At 40.7% G+C, this 24,852-nt stretch overlaps 1 protein-coding gene across 1 annotated transcript; it reads left to right on the forward strand.

The window, feature by feature from the left end:
* Positions 1-2,015: 2,015 nt before the first annotated feature.
* Positions 2,016-23,140, forward strand: TRAF6 (TNF receptor associated factor 6). The gene is made up of 7 exons (XM_025879179.2): positions 2,016-2,221; positions 5,542-5,859; positions 9,398-9,548; positions 11,062-11,220; positions 12,696-12,767; positions 14,747-14,824; positions 16,519-23,140. The coding sequence occupies exons 2-7, from the start codon at positions 5,564-5,566 to the stop codon at positions 17,386-17,388; spliced, it is 1,626 nt and encodes a 541-aa protein (XP_025734964.1). The 5' UTR covers positions 2,016-2,221; positions 5,542-5,563; the 3' UTR covers positions 17,389-23,140.
* Positions 23,141-24,852: the final 1,712 nt, after the last annotated feature.

The raw sequence follows: 24,852 nt of genomic DNA on the forward strand, positions 1-24,852 counted from the left end.
CTACCTGTCCACACACCTCACTCACCTTCCCTCTGAGCTCCCCCTACTGCCCACCTTCACTCCTCGTTATCTACTCCCATCCCTGCTCTGGTCTTGGAATGGGGGGTGGGGGCAGGGAGGGAGAAATGAGAGGGGCTGTCCTGAAACTTATTACACTCAATATATATTCCAAGGCCAGAATCTTCTATTGGAAAACATTCCTTCGTGTGCTCCTTTGGCTTTGTTTGGCCCCTGTTGGCAATTGCTTCTACAGCTCAAAGAGTAATAACATCAGGCTATTTCCAAAACTCCTACCTTTGAAAATAGACAGCTAGAGGGAGAGTTTGATCCAGGGCACCTCCTCCCCAAAACAGAAGGTACATGGGAAATGCCATACTGGATCTCTGACCTTTTCCTAGGTTCCATCACATCTAATTCCTCTTCTGATTGACTCATTCTTTCTTGATCTATAATTTTATCAAAGATTAGCATATCTTTTTTCTTGTTCTTCCTGCTTCTGGCATGAGAAAGATTCTGACTCTAAGATGCTTTTGTCCACACTGCAGATACCAGATTGCGTCTCTTCCCTAAACACAGTCTCACTAGGTGATATCATTCAGGTGATTCTAAACATTGTTTATATGGCAGTTGTTCACAAATTTACAACTCCAGGTCTGATCTCTCCCTTAAGCGTCAGAGGCCTTACTTCCACAGCTAACTAAAGGTCTCTAACTGTATACTAGTAAGCAATTCAAGTCTTGGCAGGTTGGAACATAGAACTCCTGATTCTTTTCTCTCCCAACCTGGTCCTTTCTCAATCTTCTCCATCCACTCAGTTGCTCATCAAAAATATCAGAGTCCTGGGGCACCTGGTGGATCAGTCAGTTAAGTGTCTGCCTTTGGCTCAGGTCATGATCCTGGGGGGGGGGGTTCCTACTCAGCGGGGAGCCTGCTTCTCCCTCTGCCCCTCCCACCCCACTCATGCTCTCTCTCTCTCTCTCTCAAATAAATAAAATCTTAAAAAAAATATATCACAGTCCCTTGTTATCACCAGCTCACCCCCAATCAGCAAGACCTATGACAGGGGGGCTCTCCCTCCAAAATGCATCCAGAACCTGCCCACTTCTAACCACATCCACTGCTACCCACCAGTTCAAGTCACTGTCTTTCCTGGAGCACTGCAATCTTCTCCTCCCCTTTGCCCTTGCTTCCACCCTTGTCCTTATTCTTCACACGGCCACCAGAGGGATTCCCATGCATAACATCACACCTCTTCCCTCCTTATAAACCTCTTTTGCATGCCTTACAAGACCCTGCATGATCTAGCCCTTGCCTGCCCTTCTGCTTCCATCTCTTACCACTCTCTACCTTAGTAGCCTTCTTTTTTTCCCTCTCATATGTTCCTTAAAAGTTATTTTAAAACTGTGTAACCTTTACCCTATAAGAGGTGAACATGAACCGCCTTTGCAGAGGTGGATGAAAATCTTTTGTGTATCTCCTGCAAAGTGCCTGTTACATTCCTTTGGTTTGCCTCCAGTTAAACAGGGAATGCAAAATAGCTTTCTCATGACAGTGACAGAAAAGAGGATGGTGGTGTCATTGGCAGCGGATTCCAAGAAATTCTTAATATATGGGCTTGACTCCCTCGGACTGGTCGAAGGAGAAGGACCAGGTGATAACAGGGTTCTAAGTACTGTGGAAACTTGGCAAGGAGGGTGGAGTTGGGGAGGGATTTAAGAATTCCCGAAGGTCAAGTGATCTAACCCATTTGGGGTTTTTTCCTGCTTGGAGAGGGAAGCTATAAAAACGCACCACACACCCACCCACACCCACATACACCAGTTCAGGACTGCGGGGTCAGGAATTCCCAGGTCGGGTATCTCTCCGAGCGGAAAAGGAAGCCCAGACGGCGTGCGCAGGTTTGACAGCGGGACCTGCCCCGCGCCTGCGCCGAAGCCTGCGGGCCCGTGGAGGACCGCCGCCAGGGGGCACCCGGGCCCGGCTCCGCCGCTCGGTCTCCGCCCCCGTCCGATTCCCGCCCCTCGCTGCCCAAGGAGAGCAGAGAAGGCGGAAGTAGGGGCGTCCGCGGCTGGGGCTCGGGCTCCGGGCTGCCCGGGGTCGCAGCTGAAGCGGCCTTCGGGTCGGCAGATTGGCGTCCAGGCCGCCTCAACTCGGAGTGAGGAGCCTTGGCGGAGCCGAGTCGTGCTGCCGGCTGGTGTCGGCGGCCCAGCGGACGAGAGCGGTGAGTCTTCGGACGTCTCCTCCCAGTGGCCGCGGCCTCATCCCCGAGGTTGGGAACGCCGCCCCCTTCTCTCCGGTTCCTCACAGGTTGGGGTCGCCGCCTCCTGTCTCCTCGCTTCCCAGAGGCTGGGGAGGCCGCCCGCTGTCTCCTCGCTTCCCAGAGGCTGGGGACGCCGCCCCCTCTCCCTTCACCTCTGCTCCCCCTGCCTGCAGGCACCTCCTCCCTTCCCCTCACTCCGTCCGCCAGCGGCAATCCCGCGCCCCTTTTCTTAGCCCTACCTCCCTTCACCCCGCGTATTCCCCTTTCCAGAAAAGGAAATTGCCTCCTGGATTTTCCCGTCCCTCGGAGCTGTTACCAGCCTTTTAAAAAAGGAAAAACGAAACAAAAGCCAGACCTTTTAAATTCCCATCGCTCTCTGTCACTGTCATGGGAAAGCTATTTTGGGGTTCCCTTTTGAACTCGATAGAGGTCCCAGGCAGCAATTAAAAAAAAAAAGTTCAGATGACATGAATGTTTCCTTCCCCGCCCCTGCATTCGGTAGTTGTAGAGATTGTTCCAGACGCTGGGTTGATAAAGCTGTTCCTAGTATTTGGCCTTAGGGGAACTCCAGTTGAGAGTTTAGGACTGTCTTGAATGTGAACAGAAAGCACCTAAAGTATTAGCAGCTTAAATGTATAGTATTTGCGTGTTTCTCTGTTTCTCGGGAGAACAGGTTACTAATGTCTTGCTACACAGGGGTAGAAACGAGAAAAACTTGTAAAGAATATCTAAGTGTTGGCCTTGTGAACCCAACTACTGCCATATTATCCACTCCTCTGTGATTACTTGGGAAGATAGAAGGGGTTTTTCTGATTTTGAGGTTGGGGTGGGCTAAGGACAGTGTGGCTTTTTTGTGACTCAAGGAAGGAATGTGTTTCATTCAGGCACTTGTTGGCCATGTGATGAGCAGAGTTTCAACCTGCATGTTCTATATACTTCTCAGTATTTCAGAATTGTAAAGGCCAGACCTTTTTTGTGCTAAGTTGGGATATGTGATGCTGATACAATTTTGGCTGCAATTTTAAAAGAAGTTGTTCAAATCCTTGCCTCCAGGAGGAAAACAAATAGTGCCTAGGAATGGGAATGCCTCTTGAATTTGTATTCAAAATTAAGATCTAACAGTTGACTATTTTGCAGCACTTCTTGGCCATTGCAGCACATTTACAAGTCTTTGCATTTCAGGAATAGATTTTAAAGAGTTGTAAATAGTTGTTTCTAAAGCTAGTAGAAGAATAAAGGTTCTTTCTCAGTATTTTGTTTTATATCGTTTTACTTATAGGAATTCTGTTTTGCTATGAATGAATTTTCCGTTGACTTAAAATTGACCCGATTGGAGACATACCTTGTTGATTTCTTTTGCTTAGAACCTTTTTCTCATTAGCATCTGTTGATCTTAGAGGAGCACATTTTTGTGCATCACTATACTCCCCCCTTCCCTAAGATATTTAACGATGTATTCTTTCTTTGACCCAGATACTAATATTTAGATTTAAGCCATGATATATGACAAGCCATGATTTATGACAATATTTATTCATCTTGCAGTCTAAATAAGTCATCAGCGGCTACATCCCACAATATTTAATTAAAGCTGTGCTTTGTCAAAGTTCAAAAATAATAGAAGTAAAAAGCCAGTGAATCACTGAAGTAGTAGTTAGTAAAACTTTATCGTACACACCAAAAAAACTCTTCGCAAACCAGGAGCAGTTGAACCAAAACATGGAATGAGGCTCAGGGGATATTGTTATAAAGCAGCTTACATAGTGAGAAGGCTGTGACTGTTTATTCTTCAGAGTGATTGAGTATATTATAATTTTTTTAAATGATAGGGAATTGGTCAGTGGTTACTTTGTATCAACCTTGGGGAACACTTCAGGTTTTGCCTATGATTTCCAGCAAGTTACTTAACCCTTTTATGCTTCATAGTTTCCCCTCTGATAAAATGGGGACAGTGAAATTGTTCAATTAATTTACTACAAGGAGCTGCACATAATAATAACTCATTCTTCCAGAGGCAGTTCTAAGTGCTTTGCACATATTAACACATTTAATCCTCAGTAATTCTGATTATCTCTATTTATACATGAGGAAACTGAAGGATAGAAGGTTACCTAACTCGTCCAGGTCCTACACCAAATAATGGAGAAAAGAAATAAACCGCTATCATCAAATTTCAGCACTTAAGCTTCACGCACTGTCTATCCAGCCAAAACAGTGCCTCTTCCTTTGTAGATCTTTTTGAGAAGAAGAAGGTGTTTGTAAAAGAAGAAGGTAGGGAAGTAAAAGATACAGGATTACTGTCTTAATCTGCCATTTGGCCTGGTGGCAACCAGGATTTTCATATGAAAATGAGACAGGCAGGGGGATAAATGTCTACCATATTGACTAGCGGCTTACATTCTGTTTCTAGAACTATATCTGGCATGTATTAGGAATTTTCCTCAGGTGTAATTATCTGCAACAGAGACTTGGTTACATAGGCTGTGAATTGTTTTTAGACATTAGCTTCTAATTCATAAATACTATAATGGTTTAGAATTTGAAAGCATCCCACCTACCCATGAAAGCAATAGTTTTCCGTAGGCCAATGAAACCTCACGTGTTTTTCCAGTCATTAATAGTGAGACATAGTCACTTGACCTGACTGAAGGCAAAAGGACATACACATACATATTTTCAATTCCATTCTTTCTACATAATAGAAGTCCCCACACTGAACATTTAGAAGTACTTGTAGAATTTCAAATTCTAGAAGAAACCAAGAGCCAAATTGTTAGGTTGCCCCAAATCACACATCTAGTGTTGCACGTGATCACCTGCTTCCTTGTGCATCGCTCTTCCTTGCACTGCTTGCTGGTCATACTGTGCTCTTCACCTTATGGCACTGAAGGAACTTCGGTAGCATAATTCACTTCTTCAGCAGATGCTTAATGAGCACCTGTTATATGAAAGATCTTGTGCTCAGTACTGAAGATATGAAAATTCTTGACTTCAGTCACAGGAAACAGACATATAAGTAGATAATTAAGATATAACTGTTACAGTTGAGGTGCTTTTCTTCTTTTAATTTTATATTCTCCCTTTCTCCTAGGTCATAAACTCCACAACTCAAAAATCGTAGCCATGAAGCAAAGCCCAAAGAACTTTAAACGTTTTCTGTAAATAATGTTATTAACATGGCTAGCATATATCAACTAAATAAGGACTTGCATAGATAAGCTATGACGTCTGTGTGTGTGTGTACATGTGTGTGAAGGCATTTTTGCTCATTGTTTCTACAGAGCAGTTGATAATCACGTTACTATGAGTCTGCTAAACTGTGAAAACAGCTGTGGATCCGGCCAGTCTGAGGGTGACTGCTGTGGCGCTATGGCCGGCCTGTGTAGCACTGCAGCAAAAGATGACAGTGTGGGTGGAACCGCCGGCCCGGGGAACCTGTCCAGCTCCTTTATGGAAGAGATCCAGGGATATGATGTGGAGTTTGACCCACCCCTGGAAAGCAAGTATGAATGCCCCATCTGCTTGATGGCGTTAAGGGAAGCAGTGCAAACACCATGTGGCCACAGGTTCTGCAAAGCTTGCATCATCAAATCAATAAGGTACGTGAGCAGGGTGCCTGGGTGGCCCATTCAGTTGACCATCCGACTCGGTTTCAGCTCAGGTGGTGATCTCAGGGTCATGAGGTCGAGCCCCGAATCAGGGTCTGCACTCAGCTCAGAGTCTGCTTAAGACTCTCTCTGCCTCTCCCCCCGCCCCGCTTGCATGTATTCTCTCTCTCTCTCTCTCTCAAATAAAAAATAACTCTTGGAAAAAAAAAAAATTAAGGTACATGAGCATAAGAACTGTATCCAGCAACAGAACCAAATACAGAGAACATTATTACACAGAGCACCTCCTGAGAATAGTCTTATACGTAAAAAGTTACTTAGGGAAAAGCACACTGGACAAAAAATTGAGAAATTTAGATTCTTATTCGCTTCTGTTGTGGTGTGAAAGGTAACTACTCTCCTGTCCCCTCCTGTCCCTTAGATAAATAACTAGGTAAACTAGCTGTTTCTACTTAAAGTAGTTCTGTTGCAGACTAAGGGGTGAATCTCTATGCTTTAAGAAAATAATACAGGATAAATGTGCCTTAGGGGTACCTGGCTTGTTCATTCAGGAGGCGTGTGCAACTCTTGATCTCAGGGTTGTGGGTTTGAGCCCATGTTGGGTATAGAGATTACTTAAAATTTTTAAAAATGTACCTTAAATGATGATGCTGTTGGAATCTGATAATCTCAGCCATACAAAGAATGCTGACTTTTAAGTGATCAGTTATTCTTATTTTAGCAGTGTTAAATTCTCTTAAACCTGGTGTCTATGGACAACTGTAAAATAGCCAGTATTTTTAAAGGAAGTAATAGTTGACGGCTCTACCTTCCTAATATACCCAAAATCAAATTCCTTCTCACTGCCTCCACTTGCTACTGCCATCTGATTCACCATCAGCCCTCATAGGCCTCCTGCTTCTACCCTTGCCTTCTTCCAGACTGTTTTCAGTACAACCTGGTAAAATAAGTAATATGATATCACTGCTCAGAACACTGCAGCAGGTCATCTGAGAATACAAGCCAAAGTCCTTGTAAAGCCCTGTATAATAGGCTCATAATCTGTTTTCTGACCGCCTTTCTACTACACTCCCCTTCCTTCCACCGGTTCATTCTGCTGTTTCTTGAACATGTCAAGCATGCTCTTGGGCCCTGGGGAGTTGGCTTTAACTGCTCTCTCTGCTTGGAGCACTCTTACTTCAGCTAATTGCTTCGCTAATACTCTTTCCTTCCCCCAGTGTGGCTCACATCTCACTTTCTCATAGGTAACCGGGCCACCCTATTTATACCACAGGATGACTACCTACCTCCCCCCACTCTCTCAGTCTCCCTTAACCTACTTTTCTTTCTTCCTTAGCACTTTTCATCTTCTGAAATACCAGATAATTTCTTTATCGTCTGCTTGTTTAACTGGGAGATTAGCTCCTTGAGAGCAGACGTTGACATCTCTTTTATTTCTTGAGTGCCACTATTTCCTAAGTGCCAAGAGCAGTGCCTGACAAACAGTTGGTGCTCAGTAAATCATGGTTTCTTTAACCAAATGAAGGTAGATGGGATTTCCACATGTGATTCAAAATCATCTCCTAAGAAATAGATACATTTTACTATAATTCAGAAGTAGATGGGAGTCTTTTTAGGTGACTAAAGGGTTCTATACTGAACAAAAATAACGGAAGAAGGTGGGGGAGGATTTTATGTTCCTCAGTAAAATCATTCTTAAATAGGTTAAGTTGGCTATTCACTAGTCTTACAAGTTTTTCTCTTTGAACTTTTAAATTAACTTTAACATAAAACTTGAGTTTAAGGTAACTACATCCACACTTGGGACTTGGCTTGATTTAAGTAACAAGGGAACATGTGACTTGTGTCAATTCTTGAAAAAACTGTGTTACCCACTGCTGAATTGGTAAGATCTGTTGAAGGTAGATTTTCTCACCCTCCTCACGTGGCATTTTGGCCCAGATAATTTTTTGTTGTGGGAAATTATTGTAGGATGATTAGCAGCATCCCTGACCTCTGTTCATGGATGCTGTCGTACCCCCCACCCCCAACTCCCAGAGTGGTCTCCAGACATTGCCAAATGTCCCATGGGGGACAGAATTGCCCTGGTTGAGACCACTGGTTTAGAATGTACATGAGAATGATGTTAAAGGCTCAAGTATTTTTTTTATAGTGATGTTTGTTTATATCATTATGTAGGCAGTGAAAGTGGGTTGTTGGTTTTCCTGTGGGTACAAATATATAGTATTTTACCAAGTGGTCACACATCCCAGGAAGGTAGCTAATCTTTAGCAGTTTTTTAATAGCAGAGTTCATGCAAGTAGGACATGTTCTGAAAAGGAAGTAAAACCCACAAAAGGAAGTCTGAGCTTTTTTTTTTTCCCTGTCTCCCTCTAAGTTAGAAATGACCATTTAGGTTTAACTCTGAAGTTGTTAAAGGAACAGCTCTGGAATTTTTCATCTCTTATAGTCATTCAAGGAATCAAAATCTATCTCAGTTCAATTCCATTTTCTTTTGGAGTGATTGCTAATGCTGTGGACAGTGGTTTCCAGTTTACTCTGTAAGGTTGTTCTTATTTTCTCTTAGTCATCCATCACTTAGATTTTGGGCATCTATTTCTATGCTTCTCAGAAAGTTTTTGACAATGTAGTAATAACATGCATTCTGAGAGAGGCCTCAATAAAGACCATGTCTCTCACCTTTATTAGTTCTAAGACCTTTGACAGCAGACCCCATTTTTCAGCAGCTATTTACCTGCAGCAGCAATTAGCGCTGTTGGTTTACACATAGGAAGTGCTCAACAAATATTTGAGTGATTGACTAGCCTACCTGACCTGCCATATTTTGTCAGTGAAGATTGAGACATCCCAAAAACTTAAAGGGGGGTGACAGACACCCAAGCTTCCTAGGGATGGTTTTTCCATCATAAGATGGAATAAACCACTGGGAATCAGGACATAGAGGTGCTCTACTCCCTACTACACTGAACCTTAAACATAAAGGAAACCTTTGTTGCCTGTGAGCCAGAGTATTGTAATGACTGTTCAGAGTAAACCTAAAAATGTGACCTCGTAGGGTTACTGCTAATTGGTTTAATTTTTCCTTATGACCAAGCAGCACACTACAACTAGATGTTGTTGGCACACGAGCAGCCCATCTAGTTCCATCTCACTAGGACACTGTACAGCTGCTCACAGAACAGAGGCCTGCCAGACTGCCACAATTCCCAGCCTTAACTTTCATTTCACTTCATGCCAATCAAAATACGATTTTACTCAATTTTTCTCATTTTTTGCTTTAAATCTATCCCCAAATCTAAAATGCAACATAGTTTTTGATAGGTAACCAAATGGTGCTAGTTGTATTCATTTCAGTAAAGAATGCTTGTTAAACTGTCTACAAAAGAACAGTTTATTTTGGTGATATGCTGTTAAATTACTTTCCATAGGAAATAATCAATGGAGAATTTATATGCGGTGACTAAAAGATTTGTGTGTTCTAACGATAACATTTGTTTAAATCTAAGTGTATGTATCTTGTTTCTTTTAGGGATGCTGGTCACAAATGTCCAGTTGACAATGAAATATTGCTGGAAAATCAACTATTTCCTGACAATTTTGCAAAACGAGAGATTCTTTCTTTGATGGTGAAGTGTCCAAATGAAGGTTGTTTGCACAAGATGGAACTGAGGCATCTTGAGGTATTAAAATTATTTTCTAGCTGTTAGCATATATGCAAGGCAATTCCTAGAGGATACACACTTTGCTGTGTCCCCTCTGTGCCTAGCATATAATAATTGGTTAATAAATTATTGCTGAATTAATACCAATTCTTTCATAATTGAATATAAATTTGAGTAGAAACTATATACTTCTAGTCCATATACTCTGGCTTTGCCCAGTGATAATAAGAAAGAAATCTGTATTCTACTACAAATTTTTTAGGTGAACATTATCTGCAATAAAACTGAGGAGCATTGTGGGGCGCCTGGGTGGCTCAGTCGTTAAGCATCTGTCTTCGGCTCAGGACATGGTCCCAGGGTCCTGGATCCAGCCCCGCATCGGGCTCCCTGCTCGGCGGGAAGCCTGCTTCTCCCTCTCCCTCTTCCCTTGCTTGTGTTCCCTCTCTCGCTATGTCTCTGTCAAATAAATAAATAAAATCTTTAAAAAAAAAAAAACTGAGGAGCATTTCAAATATAAGTGTCACATGTTAATCTCTTAATTTTGTTTTTCTCGTTTTGAAATAAGCAGCAAACTCTGTCTAGTCATCCGTCATCTTAGTACCCTAACCATACTTTGTTTTTCTAAATTGTACATTTTATTAAGAGCTAAATGGAGTCCTCCTCCAGCTTGAGATTAGCTGAAGTAATCAGCTAAAAGCATTTGCTTTTAAATTAAATAAAAACAATTCTTAGCTTGGTTGTTTTACAAGAATTAAATACTGCTTATGTTGTATTTGAAATTAAGTGTTTAAAATGTATTTGCGGGGCACCTGGGTGGCTCAGTTTGTTAAGTGTCTGCCTTCGGCTCAGGTCATGATCCCAGGATCCTGGGATTGAGCCCCATGTCAGGCTCCCTGCTCAGTGGGGAGCCTGCTTCTCCCTCTCCCTCTGCCACTCCCCCTGCTTGTGCTTGCTCTCTCTCTCTCTCTCTCTCTCTCAAATAAAATCTTAAAAAATATCTGGTTTAACAATGGGAAGCCAATTAAATCTTTAAAAAATAAAATGTATTTGCAGCATGCCCACCTTTACTTAGCTCCTTTTGAAGGAATGGTCCTTTTGAGACTAAATTGATAATCAGAAAATCTGCCATCTTTCCCTAATTGGATACATTAACTTGAGAATTCACATTCTTTGTATAAACTTGTAATTCACAACCACTATTTAAATTCAGTAAGGCCCGGGGCACCTGGGTGGCTTAGTCTGTTAAGCATCCGGCGCAGGTCATGATCTCAGGGTCGTGGGACTGAGCCCCACGTCAGGCTCTGCACTCAGTGCGAAATATGCTTGTCCCTCTCCCTCTGCTCCTCCCACTCGCTCACTATCTCTAAAATAAATAAAAAATAAATTCAGTAAGACCTTCATATGGTGTGTGCTAGACAAAGCAGGTTCAGTAGCCAGTTCTATAAAAGGGAACAGTACATTTGTAGATTATTTCTTAGGAAATTTCATAGGGATTGGCAAATACTGATCAATTACATTTTCCTCATTACAGGATCACCAAGCACATTGTGAGTTTGCTCTCATGAATTGTCCCCAGTGCCAGCGTCCCTTCCAAAAATGCCTACTTAATATTCACATTCTTAAGGAGTGCCCGAGGAGACAGGTTTCTTGCGTGAACTGTGCTGCGTTGATGGCATTTGAAGATAAAGAGGCATGTACTTACTTGGATTTGTTAATTTCACTACTTCTTTAAAAAAAAAAAAAGTTTCAGGGGCGCCTGGGTGGCTCAGTTGGTTAAGCGACTGCCTTCAGCTTAGCTCATGATCCTGGAGTCCCGGGTTCGAGTCCCACATCGGGCTCCCTGCTCGGCGGAGAGTCTGCTTCTCCCTCTGACCTTCCTTGCTCTCACGTTCTCTGTCTCTCATTCTCTCTCTCTCAAATAAAATCTTAAAAAAAAAAAGTTTTAATGTATATTTGAGGGTATAGGAGAGGATGTTACTCCAAATCTGAGTCTATATTAGCAGTGGTGGGAAGATTGACTTTTAAGAAACAGGGGTCAATAAACTATTTAGTAAGTAAGCATAGAGTTTATACTTGTATATCTTTCTTAGAAAACATTGTTTATACTACTTAACCACTATAGTAGATCTGCGAGTAACACAAGCTTCTAGGAAAGACATATGCTGATCTCCTTTTCTATGTGATATTTTAATGACCAATTTTGGATTAGAAACAAATGATTACTTTATCAGACTTACACTTTTCTCTTTGAAAAAGAGAATGGGTAGTTAAAACCTTTATGGAGAATAAATTAAAAACCACAAAATGTGTTCCTTTGATGATAATTTATTGAGCTACACCCATGTAATGAATTCACTTTTCTGTGCATATGTTATACTTCAATTAAAACGTTTATCTTTAAAAAGAAGTGTCATTGTGCTTGACAGCATCATAGTGATAGAGCAGTTTTCCATTCAGAAACAGATGTGGAGAGGTTAAGTAATTTTACATTAATATAGTCAGTGGCAAAGCTAGCACTAAGATCTAGTCCAGGATCCCCATCCTGTGTCCTCTTTACTAAAATAACCTATGTATAATTTATGTTTTTTATTGCTGTGAAGATACTTCTTTAAACTTTCTTATAAATTCATTTTGGTAATTTTTTCCTACTTTCTTAGAAGGTCAAGCATATTCATTAAGTTGATGAAATATTAAAGAAGTCTGCTAACTTGCTAAACATGTAGAGAAGTCTGAGGCATAATTAGAGCAAATTGATGTCTTCCTAAACTTCAGTAAGTTACTGGACTTAACCTGGAAGCTTAATTACTTCTCAGCATATCAACTAAACTAATAAGTTCATTGTATTCTGGAACACAAAGCTCACTTTCCTGGGGCATATGAGAACCTGGGCACCAAAGCTTCTTGCTCTAATAATACTTCTTTTAATCTTCCTGGTAAGAGTTTTAGTTAAGTCGTCAAGCTATTGCTGGAAATTTTTGGAAGAGGGCCTTTGGAGAATTATATTGGCTCCCTTTGGAGAGAAAATAACCTTTGTACATTATTTTTACATTTTTGTTTTGCACAAATTGAGGTCTTTAATTTTTTTATAGTGAATTTTTATAAAAATAGATTATTACTTTTTCAGATTTTCTCATGCTTTTTTAATATTTTTCTAATAAAATTTAGATCCATGACCAGAACTGTCCTTTGGCAAATGTCATCTGTGAATACTGCAATACTATGCTCATCAGAGAACAGGTATAATGATTCCCTTTTGTAAGTTAATATTTCCATTAATAGATTAAAGAAACGAGTTAGGTTTTTAATGGGAAATTTAAATCAATAAGGCAAAATGAATACAGGTTGAAGAAGTATTAAAACTGAAAAGCTTTCATGTAAATTATTATAGTACTTTCAGAAAGAACAAAATATTCAGCCCCCTCTAAGTACTTAAAATTTCTGAGTCATTAACATAATACCCATGTTTGTGTATATTCATAAAGATTCCTACCAAACCCGGGTCATTTAAAGATAAAAATAATCAAAAAAATCTCCATTTAAAGAAAGAAAAACTTCGAGAAATACATATTTGCACACTGTGGAACAGGGTTCTTAGATGTCCGGAGACCGGCTGAAAGTGAGAGAACTATGAAACAGATGAAAGCAAGTCTCTTCAGTAGCAGAGCATTGTCTGTAGCTGTTGCCCCTGAGACAGTGGGACATTTTGAGCTTTCCAAGATCTGTAGTGCCTCTGTTCATTCGTGCCATAGCCTGCTAATGGGCATCATCAAAAGTAGTAATAATAGAAAACTGTACATTTGTATTAATAGAGAAAGGAAAATTCCATCTGATTGCTATCTTTTGACATTTGGGGAGTTTACCCACAAAATATGAATATTAGTCACTAAATATTTATACACCCATGAAGTCTGCAAACCCAAAGATCATAATGGATTACCTTAATAAGTAGCAGCAAGCAAAACCCGTCACTTAACTGAACTTTTCCATTTGTCTTTTAACAAAGTCTTTTAGGTTTTTTTCCCCCAACAAAGCCTTAATTCGAAGGTGTTAAACTTCTTTTTGCTTTTGAAGTCTCACCTCCTTAGTTTTCTTTTTTGCTCTGTTTTAATATTTGAAGGAAACCGTGTATCACATATTAAACCCAGCAAAAATAAAATAATGTAGGAAAAAACTCTAGGTTAAGAGAAAACCTAGGTTTTGATTTTGGCTGTGCCCCTAACTTGCCCACTGATCTCTGACAAGAAAGCTGACATTCTACATCAGGAATCAGCAGACCAGCCCACCAGCCAATCTGGCCCACTGCTTGTTTTTGTAAATACATTTTATTGGAACACAGCCATGCCCACATGTCTGTGTGTTGTACATGGCTAGTGTACCACAATAGTAAGAGTTGACTACTTGGGACAGAGACCATAAGGCCTACAAAGCTGAAAAAACTTTCTGTCTGTCCCTTTACAAAAAATTCTGCAGACTGCTGTTCCAGATGATGCAAAATGAAGAATTGGACTAAGTAGTTTCTATAGTCATTTCTGCTTGAAGTATCTATGAATATAGCCATACTAAATTTCTAAAGGGAATTTGGCACCACTTTCAAAGAACATGATTCTGCATAATGGATTTCACCTTAAAGAATGTGTTTAGAATCCCCAAATCGAAGGCTGAGACTTTCTTTAGAACTTTTATTAATGTGCTGAAAATACCTTCTGACATCTGCATCTCCCCATGGTAACCAAAACATGCCCTGGTTAAAAGAAAGTAAGATTATGAGAGCCGGTCATGAGGGAAATACTGGCCGCAACCAGTGGTTTCAGTGTATGCAGTTAACTGGTTGCTGTTAAATGGCCTGGACCACAGCGAGTCTTGAGTTTGCAGTTTTAGTTGCCATCAGAAGGTGCTTTTTCTCTAAAGTGCCACTAGAGGGCGTTAGTTCCTAGCAATAGAAACATTCATTTTCTGGACATTTGAGTGATTTGGAGGGATGGTAAGAGATGTTTCTCTAGCCTTTCTCTGTGACTTTTGGAAATAAATATTATTTTGATCTTTGTGGGCTACATGGTTCCTGTTGCAACTTCTCAACTCTGCATTGTGCAAAAGCATCCGTAGACAATACTTGATATTGTTTAGATGAAATGTAAATCTTTATTTCAAATGTGATCATTAAACTAGAAGATGATATGCAGGGAGAACCATTTTTCAACCTTTGTTTTGGTTTTCAGATGCCTAATCACTATGATCTAGACTGTCCAACAGCCCCAATTCCATGCACATTCAGTACTTTTGGTTGCCATGTAAAGGTAAGGGTTTTTTCCTTCTTTTGTTAATTCTTGAATATCAAAGAAAATTCTGTTCTGTAGTAGAGTTGAGAATACCAGTGGAAGGGGATATGGCTGACATGCAGTGTATAAGTTTTGAGCTCCAAAGAGAAATTGGGACTCGGAATATTGATTTGGGGAAGTGGTTTGTGATGATAATGGAAGGTCGATAGAGTGTGTACAGGAAGGAGAAGCAGACCATCAAAGAAGTCATGAACAGAGTGTATTAGAAATTGGTGAATCAGGCAAGGAAAAGGTGGTGTTGCTACGCTCTCCAAAATTAGTTTCAAGACTAGTGATCAGTTGTGTCACATATTTGAGATTGATGGTTATTTTTTTAAAGATTGATTTATTTGAGAGAGAAAGAACACGTGCACACAGGGGAAGGGGCAAAGAGAGAGTGAGTCTTAAGCAGACTCCCCACTGAGCACAGAGCCCGCCCCAACCGTGGGGCTTAATCTCACAACCCTGAGAACATGACCTGAGCTGAAACCAAGAGTCAGCCACTTAACTGACTGCACTGTCCAGGCACCCCAGAGATCGATGGTTATTAATGACAAGTCATTCTTTCTGGAGAGTCCAGCTATACTTTTGCTTTTCCATTATGCTTTTTAACCTGACTTTTTTTACAATAAGCATGCAATTACGAATTTTAAGAATAAAGTGAAGAAATGGTATATACTATGATTACATTTTATGGGAAGATTCTGTATTGTCTGCATAGAGAAAAAGACTTGAAGGAAATGTATCAAAATGTTAATGGGGGGCGCCTGGGTGGCTCAGTTGGATAAGTGTCTGCCTTCAGCTCAGGTCATGATCCTGGGGTGCTGGGATCGTGCCCCAAGTCAGGCTCCCTGTTCCGCAGGGAGTCTGCTTCTCCGTCTCCTCCCCGCTCTCTCCCACTATCTTTGTCTCTCTCTCTCAAATAAATAAAATCTTTTTAAAAAAATGTTAATGGTAGTTAGGTGAGATCATAAGTAACTCATTTTCTTTTCAGTCATCTGTATTTTCTGTTTTTCGATAATATACATGAATTACTTTTATAATGAAAGTTATACTTTCTCATACAAAGATGTTCTTGATGACATGAGAAGGTGTGGAGACAAGAAAGATACTTTGGAAAACAGATTGGAAACAGCGCAGATGGAGTCTCACTCTCGGTTGTAAAAGGAAGAGAGAGAAAATGGTATTAGCTAAAGAGAGACATGAGATCACTAGAGAGATGTACCTTTTTTTCGATAGGAAAGCGGTAATATATTCTGAGGGGAAGGGTTAAGGGGAGGGAATGAAGATAAAGGAGAAGGGGTATAACTGAGCAAAACCTCTGAGGTCTTGAAAAGGTGGGTGCCACTGAGAGCCTAGGTGAAGCATTAATGTTGGACAAGCGGAGAGTCATCTCTGAGTCAGAAGCGAAGGATGGGTATAGATACTGATACTTTTATAGGTGGGAGGGAGATTTATCTGAGTGAAAGGTATTCAGCACATAGCCTCACTTTTTCAGTGAATAAAGAGACAAGATCGTCTCACTGGATCAAGAATTTGATGAAGACAGAAGGCTGTAGGGAATGGAGGGAAGTGATGACATTACTTAAAAACCTTTTATTTGGCTTGGCTAGGTCCCTTTCCTAGTCCTCACAGTATCTAGTCCCAGCCTAAGGCTTATGCTTGGTTTTTAGATGCAGAGGAATCACTTGGCACGCCACCTACAAGAGAATACCCAGTCGCACATGAGAATGTTGGCTCAGGCCGTTCAGAGTTTAAGCCTTGCTTTAGCTCCTGTACCTCAGCGTGATATGCCGCCATATGATTCTTCCTCTGTGTCCCGGGTCTCCACTCCGTGTCACCCTGAGGTCCATAATTTCCAAGAAACCATTCAGCAGTTAGAGGGTCGCCTTGTAAGACAAGACCATCAAATCCGAGAGCTAACTGCTAAAATGGAAACTCAGAGCATGTATGTAAATGAGCTCAAACGAACCATTCGAACCCTTGAAGACAAAGTTGCTGAAATAGAAGCGCAGCAGTGCAACGGGATCTACATCTGGAAGATTGGCAACTTTGGGATGCATTTGAAATCTCAGGAAGAGGAGAAACCTGTTGTCATTCACAGCCCTGGATTCTACACGGGCAAACCTGGCTACAAACTGTGCATGCGCCTGCACCTCCAGTTACCAACTGCTCAGCGCTGTGCTAATTATATATCCCTCTTTGTCCACACAATGCAGGGAGAGTATGACAGCCACCTGCCTTGGCCCTTCCAGGGTACAATACGCCTTGCAATTCTTGATCAGTCTGAAGCGCCTGTAAGGCAAAACCATGAAGAGATCATGGATGCCAAACCAGAGCTGCTTGCCTTCCAGAGACCCACAATCCCACGGAACCCAAAAGGTTTTGGCTATGTGACTTTTATGCACCTGGAAGCCCTAAGACAAAGAACCTTCGTTAAGGATGATACTTTGTTAGTCCGCTGTGAGGTCTACACCCGCTTTGACATGGGCAGTCTCCGGAGGGAGGGTTTTCAGCCACGAAGTACTGATTCAGGCACATAGCATCCCTGCATTTGTTCAAAAACAAAAAGCCGTCTGGAGAAAGCAGTGTCTTTGCCTTGTTCTCAATCATAACGCAAACCACAAAAGAAGTGGGAAGGCTGTAGTATTCACCAGTGAATGTTATTAGACAGGTCACTTACCACTTCTTCCTGTTACAAATCTCTGAAGCAGTTTTATTTTTTTCCTTGGGAATCTACACATTCTGTGCTTTCTCAAAAACCGAAGTGCCTGTGGCATATTGCAGCAGCTCTTTTGTCATTTAGTATACCTCTTTGTTGTACTTCATGGGCTTTTGCTCCAGTGTGTTTGATTGTCAAAAAGCCCATGGTTGGACTAGGAAAGCTCAAACTTTTTAAGAATGACATTCTTTAAAACTTCAGCTTATTTTTATATGTAATATATTAAACTTGAGAATCACTACTGCCTCGTGCTGATGCCAGTGAGAATTATTACTCTGGAGCTGAGTTCTCATTTTATTTGACCTTGTACGGATTTCAGAGGATTTGAACCTTAATCCTTGGAAAGCTTAAGTTCTCATTCACTCCAACCCCCCACCCCCTGTAGGATGTTCAGAAACTAGTTTAAACCCTAAATATAACCTTAGTTATTTAGTATAAACACTTATCTGGCATACATATTTCCTTGAGGCTACAAGTAGCATCTTCTCCAGAGTTGAGACTTTTGAGAACCATGTGGGTACCAACTGCCCAGTGTTATGCTATAAATCCCTTTCTGTCCGTTCAGTGCAGAGTGAATTCCACAGCTTTACATATGTTCTCTGTGGCTTAATGCTTGTAGGACAAGGAGATGCACACATATAAGCACCAACAGAAAAAATAAGTCTCATCAGTCAGCCAACATGGCATTTCACTGGTGGTGACGGGAGCTATCTGAGCCAGAAATTTTCAGCTCTTTTGAACACCTCCGATAGTTGTTAAATGGAACAAAACTGATTTCCTAAAAACAGAATTTCTTAATACTTGGGAGATCACTGGAGATAACCTGAGAGGTCATCAAACCAAGGTGGGCAGTCACAGTGGTTCTGTCAGGACTTAGCCTGAATAGGTTGCTTTGGTCAACAACAGTACATAGTTGAGGAGGGTCATCTGGAATGTATTGAAGTGGCTAAATGTTCCTAATAGGGAGAGATGATTTTTGTGCCGTTGATTTGTTAAGGCCTATAGATATTAAATATGGTGAAATCTTTTTCTCAGTGAGTCCTAGAGCTAGTAGAGGCTCTTAGAAGAATCTGAGAAGACCCGTACCCCTTGCTGTTTACACAAGAATGTTTAATGATGTCTGGTCATGAGAGATGGAATTATATCTTTAGAGGGGCCAGATCAGAGCTCCCTGACCAGCATTGAAGATGAGCCTTAATTTCAAGAGGAAGCCAAGAGACCTTGTCTGTGGAGAAGAATGGTTTTGGTTCCAGGCAGACCCAGCAAGTATGTCACTTTGACCTTTCCCTTCCCTTGTGTTCCTGCCCTACGTCTCTGCCGCTCCTGCTCTGATGCGTTTATGTTCCACAGTAAAAAGAAGGGTCATGCGGAGATCCTGTTCCCCAGAGTTACCAACGGTACCAACTGCTCATCACTAGTTCCCAGTTCACTTCCTGGCAGTTGGTGTCCCTTAGCGGCTATGCCTTCCAACTAGCTCCTCAGAATCATGGCACCACCACCCTCCAGGTTGGGAGCCCTGCACTACTGCTGTTGTGACTGTTTTTCAGTGAATAATTGTTGAGTTCCATTTAACAAGTAAATGGTAAACTTTTTTTGTTGCATAGAAAAAGCCTGAAGGAAATGTACTGACCTATCTTTGATGACTTATATTCTTTGTGCTTTCTTAATATGTTTTACATTTTCTACAATAAACCATATATTTTTATCAGAGGGAAAAAAAAAATGTTGCCACAAAACATTCAACCCCACCAAAAAAGGAAATACTATTTAAAAGCTTCCTGGTCAAATTTCTATTAAAAGCATGGCTGTACTTTAGGTACTGAACCAAGTCATTTCCTGCTTTGGTTAGTTTTTTTTTTTTTTTCCTACTAACTCTGTTAGTTGAAATTAGGCAAAAAACCTGTTTTTTGCCTAATTTCTACTTCTAGCTTCAAGGTTCTCATCTGTAGAATAAGGAGTTGCTTTAGATGTTTCTAAGGTCCACTCCAACCATAAAATTCTGTTTTAAGAAATTAAGTCCTAACCAGCAGAGCGTTGACAATACTTACTAAAAGATTTTGCCTGTAGGAAATTGCTCTGCCTTAATTTTTGCTGCCTATAATACTTCAAATGTAGTATCCCATCAGCTGGGTCTCATCTTAATTCAAATAAGCATTTGTTTTCACCCCCAAACATGTGGTATTTTGTAAGAAACCAGGCACTTATTTTACACTGGTCATTCACTGTGAATATAGAATAAAAGTAATGGTCAAGCTGTCATTCCAGATAGAAACTTTTGTTAAGACCTCACCTCAGAATCAAGCCTGAGATGGAAAATCTGGTCTCTGACATTTTTCCAATCTGCCGGACTCAAACATGCTGGCTTCACTCAACTGGCTTTCAAGTGTTTGTGCCCTGCATTCTTATTTTATTAACCTTTGAACATGTTGATCTTCTGACATCATTCTCGAATGTAGCAAAATTGTTTCCTCTTTTCCCAGAGAGGTCCAACCCAGTGTTGGAGGCAACTGGCTTCAAGTCATGTATTTGGCTGTGGGAAAACCAGTCAGGATGTTGATTTGTAGTTTGGGAGTTTTTACCGTCCTTTGGCCGGGGCAGCAGTGAAGCTTTGTCTACACTACAGTGTGATTCAGCTTTTACTGTGGGGCCGAGTCAAGGGAAATAGAATGAAAGGCGAGTTTTTTCCTCTGATGATGGGCTAATATAGAGATGTTGGATGAAATGTGACAGTTTTTGTGACAGGTATAAAATTAAGTTCTCCATTAGTGTTTCTGTACTAGTAAAGTCTTAGATAAACTAAGCAGGAATTAGGAATTAGGAATTATGCATGCAATTAGAATACATTCTCCTTAAAGAGGAGCAGTTGCTTGTCATTCCTTTATCCAGGGAACCCTCTGATCTCTGGTGACCAGAAAACACTTTTAATTAGGAGAGAGGTTTTTCTAACTTAAGACTTGAAAGCACTGTACTTTAATTCAGTTACTCCAGCTCTTTTTTTTGGCTTGTCTCAATTAAATTATGAATTATGCTCACCATTTATATAAAATTCCATTAGGTCTCTTTTGTGATGCCTAGTTCCACAGAGCCTAAGCACTGCAATGCCTTAAAAAAATGAAAAATGGACAATCGTCATTTGTACTTTTCTTTTGAAATACACTTTTTTCTAGATTTTCCAGATTCACACGATAAGCTATAGTAAGTTTCACAGTTGATACTATTGCATTCTATAGAATGGAGTTGACACTCCCAAATTGCCAGTCTCCAGAAAGTTGATTTGATGAAATCAAATTAGATGGATCTCTACAGATTGTAGTCAAGTACAGCCTTCACTTTTAGTCACATGCCTGTAAAGAGAAGCCTACTTGTTTCTCTAAATGTCACCTAAGCCTTTAATGTTTTAAAGCTTTTTCCTCTCCCAAAATTGTTATTATAAAGTTATAAAATACCGAAAAATCATTCTAGATGGGGCAAGCATGTTGTGGAATAAGAAGATGTGGTGCTATTTTTTTTTCCTCTCAAAGTGCTTTCTCAGTCGGATGCTAGCCCTGCCTTTAGGACAAGGGGGAAGGAGAGGCTGGCTCCTCTGCTCCCTCAAGGCCTGCAGCTCTGAGTGCCCACCTGGAAGGTCACCAGAGCACAGCCGCAATGCTGCTTCCCAGCCGTGGTTTCTGGAAAGGCGAGCCTCCTGTCAGAGTTCCTCTGCCGGCTGACTGCACTTATCCCTAAGTTGCAGGTAGATTTCAGGGTACAAGCTAAAGGGCCAATGGAAAGAAGAGCATATGGATTCCTGTATTCCACGAAAGAAATGCTGCCAGTCTTAGAAGCACGTAATGACAGTTTTACTGCAGTCCGAAGGAGAGTGCGAAAATTTAGGGACAGGGACGGTGTTCGGTTCACGGTTTCAGCACGGTGCCCAGCACAGGATACACACTCATATATTTAGTATGATCTGTTAATGAAAATACTGGTTAAAACTGACCAATTTCTGGTAGTTTGTCATGTAAGTTTTAGGTGGTACGGTATAGATAAGTTTGGTTGTTTTGTTTTTTGTTTTTTACCCCCAGCACTTTCTTTATGAAATTTTTCAAACATGCAAAGATGTTGGACGAATTGTATAGTGAACCACCACCACCTAGAATCTACAAGTAACATTTTGTAACATTAGCTTTATCACTTAGTGCATGTTAATTTTAATGAGACTTCTTCAAGTTTGGTTTCTCTTTAAAAATTTTGCTAAGATAATTAGCTTCAGTTGAGTCATCTTAAACTCTTTGGGGAAACTTGTGATATCTGAGTTGTAGCTGGAATTGTGGTCCTCACTTTCAGCTAGTTTTCATATCATGCTAAATTTTAATCTTATTTATTTTGCCTGAAGGGATGCTTTTTATAATGGATTTATTTGAAAGTCCTTGATCAGTTGTGCAGAATATTCTAATGTTATTTTCACACTTGATAAATTATCCAATTAATTTCTCTGGTGAGAATGTAATTTGGGGCCCATTCTGCTTACACAGGGTTCCAGGATTATGTTCCCAGAGGGCTGAAGAGGCAGTGTAATTTAGCATATATACCACTAAATTAGAAGCTAAGAGACTTAGGTTTTACTCCTGACTGACCATGGGCAAATCAGTTCTTTGTCGTTGTGTCTGTTTACCTACCTGTAAAGAGTGGGATAGAATCTGAAATTTAGATACTGTTAAGTAATGGGTAATGTTTATTAATGCTTGGATCTATTAAGCAAGATGTTTTATGAACCCAGGGAGGCTGTTAAAGTTCAGTAACTGTATGACAAGCTATGGGGTGAAAACGGATGTGAAAAATTGAAGCACGTGCAGATGGTGAAAGTGTCATCAAAAAGCCTGCTGTTGCTCAGAATTTACTGTTGCTACAGAAGTTGTGAGCAGTTTTCCTAATCCATCTGGACTCAAAATTATGTGTTTTGTGAGAGGGATTGAATGCGAAGATGGGAGGGGGTGGCTCATCACAGAAAGGCCAAAAATCAGTGTTCATCGGAAGAGCAGGATGCGTGAAAGGGAGGGCTTAAAGGCATTACCCAGATTCACTGCCACACACCCTCCACTGCCCCCCTCCAACCGCCCCCATCACCACACACAACACAGAGAACAACCCCCCCTGCCCCCCCTCCCCTGTGGTCTCCATCAGGTCAATACAACTGGATTGCAGGACTGGCGGAGGGATCAACAGGGTCTCCACTCCATTTAGTAGATAAGTGTGACCTGTTCTTTCCAACCTTAGGTTATGCATATAGATTCACATTTAAGTCACAAAGGCATTTGGAGATTTTACATTAGATCCTGTCTTAGTAGTGGTTAAAAGAGTGTGACCAAAAGTGTTTCTTGAATGGCACCTTATTGAATGTTAGTGTACATGAAAACAAACGCTGGACTGACACAGTCTACCCTCTCCCATCTGTTGTGCATATTCTCTTCTCAACCTGTATATAGCACCGATGGCTTTACCAAAGAAGTACTCTTACTTAAAATGAAATATATATTTAAAATATAACTGGTATCCCGGGTGTTTGTTTTAATAAAATAACTACACTGCCTTGATTTTTGCTTTATCTTTTATTTTGGAGACTGTAACTCACTATATTGGGAGGGAAGAATGATCCCAGCCACTGGTTTACACATGAAATAGTTAATATTTTGCTCTTCCAGGAAATGGCAAATGAGGATTTATTCTAGACCTTTGTTTAAGCTGTGGTTTCTTCCTCAGACTCTTAAAACTGTATTTTGCAAAATAAAATTGGGCCCAAAGAGAAAGAAACGTTTGCACAGCCATTTTAGGCCCAGTGAGAAAACCAGGTAAACAGAAAGTACGAAGCCAGAAGCGGCATGAACTTAGTCCCAACAGATGCATGAGAAGCTTCGACTCCAGGGCCGAGGCTATCCCAACCGCTCCTTTGTTAGCAAACCCCCCAGACACTTGTTTAAGTGATGGCTGCTTCTATCGTGTGGCAAAAAAGCATTTTTAGGAAGCTTTCTGTGGGTCAACCCCGTCTTATAAAGTAGACTCAGTTTCCCTAAGTGGGATGTACAAGTTTGTCAAGCATGCACGTGTTCTACAAAATGCCATCTTAATTCTTGGAAAGTTCCCAAAGTGAAATATTGTTATTAATCCCAGAATAAGCCATAAAAAATTTTTTTAAACTCCACCTCTAATTTGGGTTAGTTTCTTGACCAGTCCATTCTTCTGGATGTCTTGTTACACTTGTCATATTTTAAAATTAACTTTTGTATGGGGACTACCAGCAGGGGCAGGATTACTTTATGAAGTGACAATTGTAATCTTGTCAGGAAATGATGCATAATCGCAATAATTTTTGCTTGGTCTGGGTAGGGATTTGCACATTTTAATATAAAAATGAGTCAGCAAGTCTGAGCTTCACAGAATTTACACTTTTGAAAACTAATAAAACCACACTGAGATTTAGATTCCTAAATCCTGAAAAATAATCTTTTTATATATAAAAAAATATATATAAATATAAATATATAAACCCTTTTTTAATATATAGGATATTAAGTAAATATCCTTATTTAATAATCCATTACCCTGGACCTTCTCACGGACCACTCCACCCTGATCAGCAGAGGTTGATTTAAAAACGACGACAAAAAAACAAAAAACAAACCCTGTGTGAGAAGGTCTAGCTTCTTAATCCCAGCTGTTTCCCTCTGGCCAGTCCTTTATTTTTTATTTTTTTAATTATGTTCTGTTAGCCAACATATAATACATCATTAGTTTCAGATGTAATGTTCAGTGATTCATCAGTTTCGTATAACACCCAATGCTCATCACATCACGTGCCCTCCTTAATACCCATCACCTGGTTACCCCATCGCCCCCACTGCCCCCCCTCCTTCTGCAACCCTCAGTTTCCCAGAATCAAGAGTCTTTCATGGTTTGTCTCCCTCTATGATTTCCCCCCTTCAGTTTTCCCTCCCTTCCCCTATGGTCTTCCAAGCTATTCCTTATGTTCCACATATGAGTGAAACCATATGATAATTGTCTTTCTCTGTTTGACTTATTACACTTAGCATAATCCCCTCCAGTTCCATCCATGTCAATGCAAATGGTGGGTATTCATCCTTTCTGATTGGCCAGTCCTTTAACTTGAAGTGTCTACATAAAGCAGACAAAGCCCCACCAGAAGTGCTTAAGAAAACTAAAGCTAACCTGTCATTTCCTTTAGAATAGTTAGGAGCCTGAAAGTGAAATTTATTTCAAACCTAATCTGATATTCTCCTGGAGCCATTGT

The sequence above is a fragment of the Callorhinus ursinus genome, unplaced genomic scaffold (genome assembly GCF_003265705.2).
Source record: "Callorhinus ursinus isolate GAN/ISIS: 27379988/994484 unplaced genomic scaffold, GSC_fseal_2.0 scaffold21, whole genome shotgun sequence".
In the NCBI taxonomy this organism is placed as follows: Eukaryota; Metazoa; Chordata; class Mammalia; order Carnivora; family Otariidae; genus Callorhinus; species Callorhinus ursinus.